The following is a 12,915-nucleotide window of genomic DNA, read 5'->3' on the forward strand; positions in this document are numbered from 1 at the left end:
TGTAAAATAAAGAAAAAAACAAATAAAGGAAGACACGGTCTCGGAAATACATAAATATTTTACGTTGTTTAAATGTAGCCTATTTCGTTGTCGGATAGACTACGGAATAGCGTAGCGTAGACTTCTGGAAAAGTAGCTTCTAGTTTGCCACTTAATCCAGTCGCTACCAAAATATAAACGCGATAATCTACCAAAATCTATTACTAAAGAACGTACAAGTTACTAATGTGTACTTTATTACCGTCCGGGGACTTAGAATCGAGAAGGACAACGATTAGACCGAATTTCCTAATCTAAAGACGTGGAAGAACGGAAGAGCTAAATACGAACGAGTCCTCCGACGGGTCGAGTCGCGACCGTCACGAAATAATAACTGCCTCTCGCGAATGTCTATTTATTCGATATTTTACACGTAAATAGGAAGGAGACGTCATATTAATGCCCGGTCCGGTGACTTATAGTTCCTCTCTTCTGGTGGATTTCTCCTCCCCCGTCCGCATCGTTCCAATAAAATTCGTCGTAAATAGAATCGAATCCAAATTGAATTGGAATGCGATTTTAAGACCTTTCTCTTTGCAGGTAAGAATTTTATTTATTTGAATGTTCGTAACTAGAATATTAAGGATGCAAAACTATTTAACATTAAGAAACACGATTAGCCTGGAAATGTATCGGATTATTTCTCGCGTGTTTGTGGTAATACAGTAGTTCGTTCTGTCTATTTCCAGGTTTGGCTGGCAATTTTGACCACAATCGTTTCGGCAGGATTCTTTGTGACAAAAATAATTAATTACAACTTGAAAAGAGACGGAATTAGAGAACATTGGACTTTCCAAAAGACGTTTTGGTTTCTTTTCGTGGTGCTGAACAGACAAGGTAAAGTCACGCCTTTATCACGGACTTTCCGTAAGATAACTCGGGTAATCTTTTATAAGTTACTTTTTACAGCGGTTAATATGAATCCTATACGTCGATTTCCGTCGAGATTATCCGTGGGAATTTGGTTACTTTCGACGTTGATTATGGTGTCTAGTTACAGCGGGATTTTGATGTCGTACTTGACCGCTCCGTCTAGCCAATCCGTTCCCACCACGTTCTTGGAATTGGCCGAATTGGTGAAGAGAGGAATTTATTCTTGCGGAATATCTGCCGACGACACCATGTATAAAATGCTAAATGTAAGTGATTAATTAATAGGGTACTAACTAAACATTCGAGTCTCCCGGAATTCGCGTACAATTACAATTAAACAAAATTTGAGCCAAGTTCCATTTTGTCCTTTTACAGACTTGTGAATTTTATCGAAATATATATTAACGTGAAAAACAAAATTGACGACTTAAAACAGTTGATAACGTTACAGAAAGTAGCGTAAATTTTTGCATTTTAAGATTCGTTTTATTTATTTGTTGACTGCTTCTGTCGACCTTTAATTGTAATTGTCGAAGACAAATGTGTGCCCGTGCGAAAGTATTAAATAGAACTAAATCCAACATTCGATCCATCCGTTTCCCAAAGAAAGAGCGAAACATTTATTCTGGTTAACTTCCGAACACGGACGGGAACGTTTTAATGGCGCCTTATACAGGAATTTTTGTTACAAGAGTTTTTCAACTCGTGAAAAACATTATCATTTTTACAAAGTAAATCTAATTATCATTATTCTTGGGTGAATGGTAAGAAAACAAAAATTGAGAAACAATTTTTATTTTTATGCAATGTTTTTTATATGTATAAATAAAACTTTTTATATAAAAACAATTTTTTTATATGTATAAATAAAAGGACGAAAGTATTAAGTATTATCAACCGACAGAGAAATAGCTGATAATCGTCGTCGTTTAACTTTATAATGGCGAGTCTCTCCGTAGCAGCGCCGTCAGTCGCGTAGAGTCGTTTTTACACCGTACACACCGAGACATTAGGCTTAACTTACAAGCGCGCTTCAGTTTTAAAAAGGGAATATTTTTGACAAGGTTCGAGTTAACCGACGTTGGCGTTTGGCAGGGTCCGTAACCCGAGAGCGAGAGAAGTATACACTAAACTTATTCAGAAAAAAACTTTCGTTATAACAACCGTCAGAAGGCGCCGCTGTTTAAAATACAGGAGGAAGGGTTAAACGATGCTAAATGGCGGAGAAAGAAACTAAAAGCAATAAATAAAATAAAATATTAAAACTATCGCGACACCAAGCGTAATAATAAAATGTATATGCCAACAACTATAAATAATCAATAGTTATAAATTAAGACAAAAATGTAGAGATTAATTAAATTGTATAATTCGAACCGTTTTAAGTGGTTAAATTATTCGTAGGAATCAGGATTCGAATTCACGAAGATCTTATTAGAAGACGTTACTTCAAAAGATAACGTCGTGGACAATCCTACAAAAGTAGTGGCAAAGCTGCAAAAAGGACACTTCGCCTACATCACTACCGTACTTTATTATAAAGGAGTCATTCAGCCCGAAAAAGGACACTGGGTGACTTCCGTCGATTCTCTGGCAGAAATTCCCGTTTCGTACGGAATTAATAAGAGATTCCCTTACAGAAAATATATTGACAGAACGTAAGTATTTCTCATTATTTTCCCATTTTTCTACAATTATAAAATTTCATTTCTATTCAGAATTTCGACTCTGGCCGCCGGCGGATTGCTGCAGTCAAGAAAAAAAAGAATTGCCGATTCGGTCGAAGAGAAAACTAAAGAAATTCGACCTTTGACGGTGGAGAATTTTCTAGCCGCTTTTCTTTTGTTGGGAATCGGATACGCTGTATCTATTATCGCTTTGATTTTGGAGTTAATAATTCGCAGACAGTGGCCAGTCCGTAACTCCGTTTCGACAATCTCTTCTTAAAGCACAACACTTAATTTCCGAGTCTTTCTCTTCTTTAAACCACGCGAACGTCGGTTAAAGTTCGAACACAAAGGAAGAAAACTACGGTGAAGATAATTAAATAATTCAAATCGATTTGCTCTTTCCGCCCCGTGGGCACTAAGAGCGCTTCTTTTAGCGGGCCCATTACGGGTTGGGCTAGGTCCCGACATATCCGAACGGACCACCCCCGAAAAATTTCTGGGGATTTTCCGACCCGTAGCGGTAGGGTGCCACCTCGCCCTCTCGGCCATCCAGCCGAATACAATTGTCATATCGATATTTCTCATTCCAAACAAATACATTTCGGGAAAGTTCTGTACGTTGCGTGTATATTCTATGGCTTTTAAACGAATGTACGTTTGCACGTCGTCAGCCAGTTATATAATAAATAATTTAAATGCGAAATAACCAATTTTCAAAATTTTTATTTCTCAAAAATGTTTTCCCGATATAATTCTATTAGGAGCGTGGCACTCGATATAGTAACGTTACGCGTTAGTTTTTAATTTGTAAAAATGATTAAACTCGGCTTAAAAAATCTTTAAAATGTTCCCTTTTAAATTAAACGCGCGTTGGCTGTCTTGTCTTTCTCGTAAACGAAAAGAAACATAATTCCGGAGAACCCTAAAGCGGCAGCGACAACAGAAATGACGTTTACCACCGCGGGTTCGAAGCGCTCGGCAAACATCTCGGAAGAATGACGTCGAGGGCACCTTTGGCCAAAACTGGTATTGGTAGATTCCATATATAGGTAGGTAGATTTTCAGACATATTTCTAACTTCAGATTAAATTACACGATATAACATAAATATTAGAAACAGCTTTCTGTCTCGTTTAAATTATAACAGCTTCTCGCTGAAAAGTCAAAGAACGGCCGTTATACCCAGAAAACATTTGATTTAAATTTTAAATAAGAAAAATTGTTAAAGCCACGAATATCGACCATGCTAAAGTATTCGTACCTTAAAAATTTGGGTATTAAAATCCAGTCCGGTTCCTTATTTAGTGTTCAATTTTTTTCTTACTTCCAAATATGCCCGGTGGAAAGAACTTTGAGATTTTGTACTTCCACAGTTACGGTCGGTTGTAAAATTACAAATTAATAGCGACAGAACGAAATCTATACTAGCGACCGTCGTCCGGACAGTATCAAATACAATAAGAGCCGCGAGAAGTGAGAGAGAAATGCGAAGCGACACGCAACGGAGAAAAATTTCAACGCGAGATAGGTTAATTTGATATTAACCTATAGGGAATTTGATAAAATTATACAGCAAATTTTTCAAAAATAAAAAGTATCTAATTAATCGAAAAAGAGTATTAAAATGATAGTAAATTATATGTATAAATTATTAAAAGCGTAGACACAACGTTAAGATTATTTATTAATCAGAAGTGTTAAGTTCTGATTAATAAATAATCTTAATAGACAAAACAGTTTAAGAAATAGATCGAGGAAGAAAACTATATGAAGAAAGGATTAAATTAAAATACTGTACATTTACATTACATAACGGATTTTTTAGCTCCAACACACGCAATTAATTTTTCAACTAATTCTCTCCACAAAGGGAATTGTCTTTTTCTTGTAAATTTATTGTCGAATTTTCCACTGTTCATTTTCTTATTTTCTACGTATGTTACTAATATTTCTTTTTGTTCTTCGCTTATTTTTTAAAATAAAACATTGGACGTTTTCATTTTGTTTCTGCGTACTATATTGCTATAAGACAACTTTTAACTGTAGCACGTGTAAACTAATTCACGTTGATTTGTTTACAACTTGTTACAGTTAAGTTGATTGGTCGATTCATTATAGTCGCAAACCCAGATGCATTGTAAATAATCCCATCGTGCTTAACGACACACGCGACCGAGTGAGTACGACGTATTTCCGCTCGCCTTTCGAGTTCGCTCGAAGAGTCTAACTCGAGACTACCAATTATGTGAGTCATAGGGTGCGTTTACTTCTGAGTTAGCAGTGCTAATTCTGATAACCGGATGTGACGTCATTAGCACGTGTATTCGTGCTTGCTTGTCCAATTCGAAAGTGAACACATACGCTAACAAGAAATATGGCGGTTTCCAGCCATATTTTTGGGAAAAATCGGCTTCAAATATCAAAAGGTCGTTCCTATAACAATTAAGAGAATCGATAAAAAGAAACTTAGAAAATGTTCTTTCTTTGTAAAATCTTATTTTTATTTTCGCAAACGAAAATATGGGGCACTTATTATACAAAGTGGATTTTGAAGATATTAAAACTTTTATTTTTTGCAACTTTGTTTATTTGTCGAAATATTTGAAGATTATTTCCTTTATAGTCATTTCCTCCACGGATTCTTCCGGAAACTGAACAGGCCCGGTTGCTTGGGACTCTTCTTCCGTTATACCCGAAACGGGGAGATCCGCGGGTGGAAGAACAATCCTGGTGTTGTACAATTCTCTCAAATATTCGTCCGATTGGGGTAAAGCGTAATTAGCGCCTTCGTATTCCATGGCAGCCGCGTCTAAATGATTCTTTTTGTCTCGGTCGAGTTGCCACTCACTGGCAAATTGCATTCCGCACTCGTCGCATAGAAACGATTCTTCGCCCCTTTTCCAATCGGATGCGGTGACAGAATATTCCACGCTTTCTCCTTCTTCCAGTCCTTCTTCGGACGTCTTAAAAACATATTCGATACATTTGCAAATTATCTATTTACGTATTAAAAGCAAAATGTTCCCTCCTCACCGAAACAGACACTTTACGAAGGAGCTGCGCGCTAGTAGGTATATTCGCTCAATACCTACCCGAACTGATTTTATAGGGCGCGTTGCCGATGAAAAGCTAAAAATGGCGCACTAACGACTAGCGACATCTCGTCTGGTATCGGCTTCTAGGCTATATCGCCCGGTGGTAAAGGGCGACGTAATTGTCACGTAACAGTAGTTGTACGCGTTTATGACGGTCGTTACGCGGGGGAATAATGCCTTCCGGGATATGTTTTAAGGAGTAACTGGCCCCTATTCGGGCGTTACAGACGTCGATACCCGGAAAACTCCACGCGCCAACCCCCCACCGAACTCCCGGTGTTGGGGGAACGGAACCGCTCGGTCACTGGCGGGCCCGCGGTATCTTAATGGCCGTCACGACATACGCCCCGGTGTGACAGGATCGAAAAATACGTTCGGGAAACTCGTGGATATATCGAAAACGAAAGTTCTGTCACCGCCATTTAAAAAATCATTTCATTTACAATCTGAAATTGTCAAAACAGCTTGTAAACGGTGTTTAGTATAAAAGTGAAAAGGAACAATTCGCGTAGAGTTCAAGTACTTCCGCAAAGAATCCAACACTAAAGAATACTGTACTCGTGACGGTAATCGTTCGGTGTCCGACTATTACCGTTAACAATTCGATCATACGTTTAAGGCCCTGTACACACTAGGCGTTTTTCAACGCGCGTTTAACGCCGAGCTAACGCGCGTTAGCTCGGCGTTCGACGAGCGTTAGTTCGGCGTTTAGCACTGGCTCAGTTTGGAAATGGACGAGAAAGTAATTGATTATGTGTGCTCCTCCATCGTCGCTATAAGGCAGCACATATATCTCAAAGCGCCCGTAAAGTGCCCGCAAAACGCGCGTTTTAACAAAAATCTATAAACGCGCGCTTGGCGTTTGAGTGTGTACGGCTACATAGAACTCTTGGTTCTTTAAAACGCGCGTTGAAAAACGCGTAGTGTGTACAGGGTCTAACCGTCCCTCGGACGTTTCCTAATATAATATAATCTATGTTATTTGTTTTCTATCGGGTATAAAGGACGGAAGGAAATTGTGTGGGTTTCGTCCCTTCCCGTCGTCACTCGACTATTTCTATACCGGACGAGGAAGGGAAATTATTTCTTTAAATATACGAAATATTCGTCTACGAGCGAATAAACGAGCGAAAATTATCGCGAATTGATGGCAACCCCTGCCGGGCCGCAATTTTTAATCGTATTTCTAATTTATTTAATTTAAAATATATCCTCTCCGCCTGAAATTAGTAGCGACTCGCTCCCGCGCACCATACTTTTCCTTTAACAATAGAGTCTATCCAACACCTTTCGGGGTAAGATTTTTGAATGGAAATAACGCGACTTTCGCTTTTCGTCCGAAGTTCTGGTACAGTTAATCGAGGCCTCCTTCCCCTAAGGTTTCCGTATCTATTCTCGAATTTCTTTAATCTAATACCGTTCCCGAGATTAATGGACGACGGTGGGAATTTATAGTCTACAATTTTTCTTTCAAATCGCGGCCCAATTACTATTCTTTAGTTTACGCGATTGTTGGCGGTGTTTGTTTTTTCACTTTTCGCGCAAATAATATTTGGTGAATATTTTACGATAATCTCCGAGGAGGAGGAAAGACCCCGCCAATAGAAAGCGCTTTAAAAAGTGGAATTTGAGAATTTGGCGGAAATTTAGATATAAGAAAACCTACATTTTAGAAACAAAATTTCTGTATTAAGTAAACTTTTATCTGATTATTTTGACACATTTTTTATCTTGTAGATTTCAAAGTTTATAAATTTTTATTCTTACTTTTTCTGTAGGTGCAACTTCGCTCTGTCCGGCGATTTCTTCTTTTCTTTCCTCGTTTTCTCTACCGGAGATTTGTTGCCGGTGGGAAGTTCGCCGTTCGGAATGAATTAAATGCGCGAAAAGGTCATTTTCGTTCGAAAAATGTTTATGGCAAAACTCGCAGAAGTTGCGTTTTTCTCGCGCCGGAACACTTTTCTGGGAAGAGAAGCTGGTTTTTGTCCGAAATATTTTCATTTTATCAGATACTAGCCGCTACCCGCGACTTCGCCGGCAATTTGATAGAAATAACCTTCCCTCGGTACTTCACCCAAATTCTCCATCATTAGTTGTTACTAATTTGGTAAAATTACTGATTTTCGTTTGTTTCCAACTATGGACCGCTAATGCGCCTAAATTCGAGTGTCTAATATTATGGGATTCCGAGATACGATAAATCCGAGTTTAATTTTTATTTCGAAACGTAAATGACGTTATCCGAAAATTCCTAAAGTATAAATACGGAAAAATAGAGTTTCGGTTACCTCGGTACCTCTTTGTAAATCACGTTTACGGTACCGTCGTTCGGGGCCGAGACTTTTTAAGCCTTAATCCTCTCCCTCTCCTCCCGCGGGGGAATTTCCAAGAATCTCTTCTTAGTGTACATTTTCGTAACGTACCCTAACCCAGTACCATATTTCTCCTCTTTAGGTTTGGCGTTTTGCTCCGGGCAACGATGATTTAGTCAGTCCGGACGTGTAATCTAAATATATAAAATTGCTTGTCCTGACTGACTGACTGACTCACTCATTCACTCACTGATTCATCATCAGTACTGAATCAGATGAATCAGTAGCCCTAAGTCTCCATTCGTGCACTATGGGGTTCGCGTCTCGATAGCTATAAGGGTGCGGGAGATATGGGGCTGAAAGTGGTTTTCTATTTCGATTTTAAAAATGTTCGATCCGTTTTAAATTCGAATTTGTTATTGCATATTGGTTCCATTATAGAACGATTGTAAACGTTCCAGAAACGTTGAAAATAGTTCGTTTGACCGGACGTGAACAGGAGACGTTCAGAAATAGAATCGGGACCAGGTCTCTGATTAGTCTGGAAACGGTGGACCTAATTCTTGCATTTTGTGAAAACGGGTAAGATTGGCTATAATGTAATTATCTTAATCTTCGCTATCGTTACTTTATGCCCACAAATAAAAACCCAGCGAAGCGGGTCCTTGCAGCTAGTAATATAATAAATATTATAAGACATTAAAGAAATTGGGTTTTGTTTTCATTTTCCAGGCATAAATGCAGTTAAAATACAGAAAATTGTTCTACGATACTTACTTTAGATGTAGAGGACACTTCCTGGGAATGGGTGTGGAGGATATGTTTATTAAAATCTTTTCTCGTTTTAAATCTCGATTCGCAGAATCCGCAGCTATACGGCTCTTCCAGTAAATGTGTCCTCGTATGTAGATTCAAGTTCGTCGATGTACCGAATGTTTTACCGCAACGATCGCACAAATATGGCTTTTCTCCGGTGTGAATTCTTTCGTGAATAACCAACGTCCATTTATCGCGGAATGTCTCGAAACAATGTTTACAAGTTGGTTGTTTCTTTTCTCCCTGTTCGAGAAAAGCCGTCTTTAAAATAAAAACATTTTACTAAGAAGATATTATTTTATTTTCAACTTGGGTTAAGCGGAAGCCTAGCCAAAAAAATTTAGGTTCCGCGATAAAATCTGCCGAGTGTAGTGACGTATGAACGTCCCGATGCAAGTTTGGGACGCGAGGTGCAATTGTTTTAGCTTGGAATCGAGTCCTCTTATAACATCCTATACGCGAGCTAAAGTTACGTACAGTTTTATAAACAGCGGGGACGGTTTATCCGTAACGGAACGAACCGAAATCGTGATATAGGCTAATGTTTGACAAGGTAACGAAACCACGAAAATGGTAAAACTTGAACTAAAGCTAGAAGAAAATTTAAAAAATAAGCTTAAAAAGAATCTAACGCATAAATAATAATAACAGTCGTAAATATCCTTTTAATTCGTCGATATCTGTACCGCAAACCCGGTCGGACGTCCGATGGAACTGTACGTACATGTTTCGATACTAGTGATGGGACACCAACGTCAGACGCTCGCGAAGGGGTTAAATCGTTACCGAAAGCTGTCGAGGTTTATAAATGGCAAAATATGCGAATCAAATTCTTACTACTATTTTATAATCAATCGCCACCTTACAAATGTATCGAGTAATGCTTAATGGTGTTTTCGTAATACAAAACGCATCCCGTTTTTCCTCGAATGTTCGCAAACTAAATTCGTCTACACCAGTGTTTTTCAACCTTGTTGAATACTCGACCTCTTTACAGATTAAAAAATTCTGGTGACCCCCCCAGGACCATATTAAAACTATATCAGTGATTTTAAAAACTAGGTATTTAATTTTCTTTCTTTAAATATAGATCGAAAAACCAATTGTACTGTAAAATAAACAGGTACAGCCTTCTCACTGAAATTCTAGTTTTTTTATTGTAGTGTAGGACTTACAAACACTTGTCTTTTTCTTTCACCCGCGACCCCCCGTGTAAGGCTTTGGGACCCCCTGGGGGTCGCGACCCACAGGTTGAAAAACACTGGTCTACACTAAAACTACAAGTAAAGTATAAACGTCGATTCACTCGATTCTATTCGAGGAATGCGTAAGAGCGAACCATTCAAAAATGATTATAAAACGGTTATTAATAAGCGTACCGACCCCATTCTTCGGGTTTTGTTTTTATTAGTGCAGCTTTACACGAAACGAAAATGTTTTACGTAATACGGTAATAGTTTTGATACTTACCATGGATTCTACGAACGAGCAGAAATTGTGCGCCAATGCCAAATTCGGAAACAATAATAAAATGTACAATGGAACTTGTTGTCGTCTTTACAACAATTACTTATTATTTTTCCATTATTCTTGTAATTTCGATAAATTTTCGCAAATCGATGTTTGGACGTAATTTTGTCCAAAAATTTAAGCGCGGTACATAAATACGATAAATATATTTCCTAAGAAATTCTTAATATTAGATCGTTAGAAACAGCGGTCGAGCCAGGTAAAACGGAAAAGATCAGTTTATTTTTTTCGCGCAAGTTCTTACGCCTTTATGCCCTTTTTCATACAGTTTGTTATATAGACGTCTCTACTAGGACAGATCTTATTAATAGGATATATCGTACCGGTGTTCGGTATCTACAATTGAGGAAAACTTATTCGGAGAAAACGAGCAACGAGCGGACAATCTTTATTGTTCGCCCGGTATTTCACCATACACGCTTTGTGTTTCGGACCTTCGAGTCCCGCTTCGGCGGGTTTACGAAAACGCGGTGCTAAAATCAAAATTTATAACAATGCAATATATTAAGAGTACTCGACAATAATATATAGATTTTATCATGATTTACAATTTCTCTTTTGTTAAACGGGGGTCGGATAATCCATGCTCTACTATGTCTACAAAACTCTTCACAACATAATTAGCAACAAAATTTAAAAAATAAAAAAATAGGAAAAGTTACGACTATATGTTAAAATAAAATACAAAGTCTATTGTTTACATAAATTATATTTACCAAATATTCAATTTTGTAGTAAAATATTGTAGAAACAACGCGCAGATACTACACTAAACACGCAACGATAGACTTTAGCAAACGACTGCCCTAAGTTAATTTGCATAATTACGCGCGAAACATCCAGCTACTACGACGTATCAAATATTTAGATATTCACGCAAATCAAATTTTACGTCATGTTCCACAGATTTTTGTGTTTCGTCACTTTTTATCAGATACCGCCATCTATCGAGAATACCAATTAACGCTCCCATTCCAGATTACCGGATGCGCCGCCATCTTGGAACCTAAGGTAACATTAACCGAATTTCGCTTATTTTTTAAAAATATTTCTAAATTATAACAAATGTAGTTTTTCACATCTACAACTGGTTGCTTATGTGTTTTTACTCCGATGTTCCGTTATCTTCTGTTTTGACTTTTTTAAGTCTTCGTCCGTTATTAATTGTTGTTTTTTCAATTTTTCTAATTCCGTGTCCATTAACTTCAACAGATTTTTGATTCGACGGAGAATTATTCGCCAGTAATGCTAAACTTTGCTGAAAATTGGCCATTCTCCGCCTTTTAGTAGAATACCGAAGAGCCAGCGTGGCGTCGAATATGCACTAAAGGGCTTAAAATGCCACGAATCTCCAACATCGGGTAGTCAATAACAATTATGTGGCACACCGGTGGAGAGTCGCCCCACGTAAGACAATCATCGCCCTTAAATCCCATCTCGTTCTACAATTAATCCAGACCAACAACCGAAAGAAATCTGGAATTTATTAAAATACGAAAGACTTTCCGGTCGAAAACAATTTGAAAAATAGAATATTTATTATTTAAAACCTTACAGGTAAAGCACGCGCGTAGAAAAATACCGTTTACGATCAAAAACTTTGGACTATTAATTTTCTACCGGAATCGTGAACGTAGTTGTGAGAAGAGAACAAGTTACTCTGGAAGAACGGTTTTAAATTGTGGATGTTCACCTGCCTGGCCTGAAAAGATTGTTTTATTTTTAAGGTAAACATTCGTACAAAGTCGAAAATAAGATTGAAAATAAAATTACGTACTTTATCGGCCAAATCTTCTTCGGCTATTTCTATGGTGTTTACGTTGGAACCGTACCTGCTACGCAAGTACGTCATCTGTTCTTGAGCCAACTGTTTCAAAATGAACAGGAGTAATTCGTTGTTATCTTTCTTGTACGCCAAATATCTGGAAAACGTCTGTAACGAAAAGTAATAAAACTCGTATTTAATTTTAGGTTACCGTCTATTACCGTCTTTGTCTCCTTAACAAATATATAAATTGCACACGCCGCGCAACAGAAAATTTTAAAGACTGCGGTAGTAGCGCTTTAATATAAAAAGGAATGACAGAACATACAAACCTTTCTCATGTTTCTCATGACGCTGTATTTCTGCGTGTCGACGAAACTCTCCAAGGTGACGCGAATGGCCATGTCCACGTCGTCGTCCTGCACGTATTCGCGCAGATGCATTCTGGCGTGCGCTTCCGCTATGCGAATCATGGATTCTATGTGACGTACCGTAATCGGAACGCTTCCCGTGGCCTGAAAAGTACAAAAATTTCTGCTCTTTTTGTATGTGTACGAATTATATGTAAGAAAACAAATCTTAAGTATCCGATACATTTGGTATCCAGTCAAGTATTACACAATTTTACGATAAATTACTTTCGGAATCTGTAAAACATACAATACTTGGAAGAATTCGAATCTGGATGTTTGCTTGGAAATTGAAAAATAAAAGCAAACGTTTATTAGTATGGGGGTGCCCGTTTTTGTATCCCGTTACAGAGGAAACGGTTAATACCCGGAAAACTGGGTAACCGATAACTGGCCATCTTATAA

At 38.0% G+C, this 12,915-nt stretch overlaps 3 protein-coding genes across 4 annotated transcripts in view; 1 reads left to right on the forward strand and 2 right to left on the reverse strand.

The window, feature by feature from the left end:
- Positions 1 to 438: 438 nt before the first annotated feature.
- Positions 439 to 2,859, forward strand: LOC111617984 (glutamate receptor ionotropic, delta-2-like). The gene is made up of 5 exons (XM_023359396.1): positions 439 to 579; positions 729 to 876; positions 949 to 1,178; positions 2,317 to 2,570; positions 2,631 to 2,859. The coding sequence occupies exons 1-5, from the start codon at positions 439 to 441 to the stop codon at positions 2,857 to 2,859; spliced, it is 1,002 nt and encodes a 333-aa protein (XP_023215164.1).
- A 2,236-nt stretch (positions 2,860 to 5,095) lies between these two features.
- On the reverse strand, positions 5,096 to 10,353 carry LOC111617952 (zinc finger protein 595-like). The gene is made up of 4 exons (XM_023359350.1): positions 10,276 to 10,353; positions 8,767 to 9,048; positions 7,445 to 7,639; positions 5,096 to 5,545 (listed from the first exon to the last, which is right to left on the reverse strand). The coding sequence occupies exons 1-4, from the start codon at positions 10,276 to 10,278 to the stop codon at positions 5,168 to 5,170; spliced, it is 858 nt and encodes a 285-aa protein (XP_023215118.1). The 5' UTR covers positions 10,279 to 10,353; the 3' UTR covers positions 5,096 to 5,167.
- Positions 10,354 to 11,629: 1,276 nt separating this feature from the next.
- The window catches only part of LOC111617956 (DNA replication licensing factor mcm2-like), a 47,939-nt gene continuing 46,653 nt past the window's right edge, over positions 11,630 to 12,915 (reverse strand). The window contains exons 16-18 of one of the 2 annotated variants that reach the window (XM_023359355.1): positions 12,433 to 12,615; positions 12,113 to 12,268; positions 11,630 to 12,037 (exon numbers count right to left, since the gene is read on the reverse strand). In XM_023359355.1, coding sequence (XP_023215123.1) covers positions 11,927 to 12,037; positions 12,113 to 12,268; positions 12,433 to 12,615 — 450 coding nt within the window. In that variant the 3' untranslated portion in view covers positions 11,630 to 11,926. The remainder of the gene's footprint in view (positions 12,038 to 12,112; positions 12,269 to 12,432; positions 12,616 to 12,915) is intronic. The other variant, XM_023359354.1, reaches the window with a different exon arrangement.

This window comes from Centruroides sculpturatus, unplaced genomic scaffold (genome assembly GCF_000671375.1).
Source record: "Centruroides sculpturatus isolate CEXI.00-Female unplaced genomic scaffold, Cexi_2.0 scaffold218, whole genome shotgun sequence".
Classification (NCBI taxonomy): domain Eukaryota; kingdom Metazoa; phylum Arthropoda; class Arachnida; order Scorpiones; family Buthidae; genus Centruroides; species Centruroides sculpturatus.

What these genes read in the sequence shown, in the direction of transcription:
- LOC111617952 (XM_023359350.1), bottom strand. An exon ending in AAGTGTCCTCTACATCTAAA is followed by an intron (nt 7,640 to 8,766) that starts GTAAGTATCGTA and finishes TTCTCTTCCCAG; the next exon opens with AAAAGTGTTCCGGCGCGAGA. An exon ending in AAGTTGCACCTACAGAAAAA is followed by an intron (nt 5,546 to 7,444) that starts GTAAGAATAAAA and finishes TATGTTTTTAAG; the next exon opens with ACGTCCGAAGAAGGACTGGA.
- LOC111617984 (XM_023359396.1), top strand. Translation starts at nt 439, where the DNA reads ATGCCCGGTCCGGTGACTTATAGTTCCTCTCTTCTGGTGGATTTCTCC. An exon ending in TAAGACCTTTCTCTTTGCAG is followed by an intron (nt 580 to 728) that starts GTAAGAATTTTA and finishes GTCTATTTCCAG; the next exon opens with GTTTGGCTGGCAATTTTGAC. An exon ending in CCATGTATAAAATGCTAAAT is followed by an intron (nt 1,179 to 2,316) that starts GTAAGTGATTAA and finishes AATTATTCGTAG; the next exon opens with GAATCAGGATTCGAATTCAC.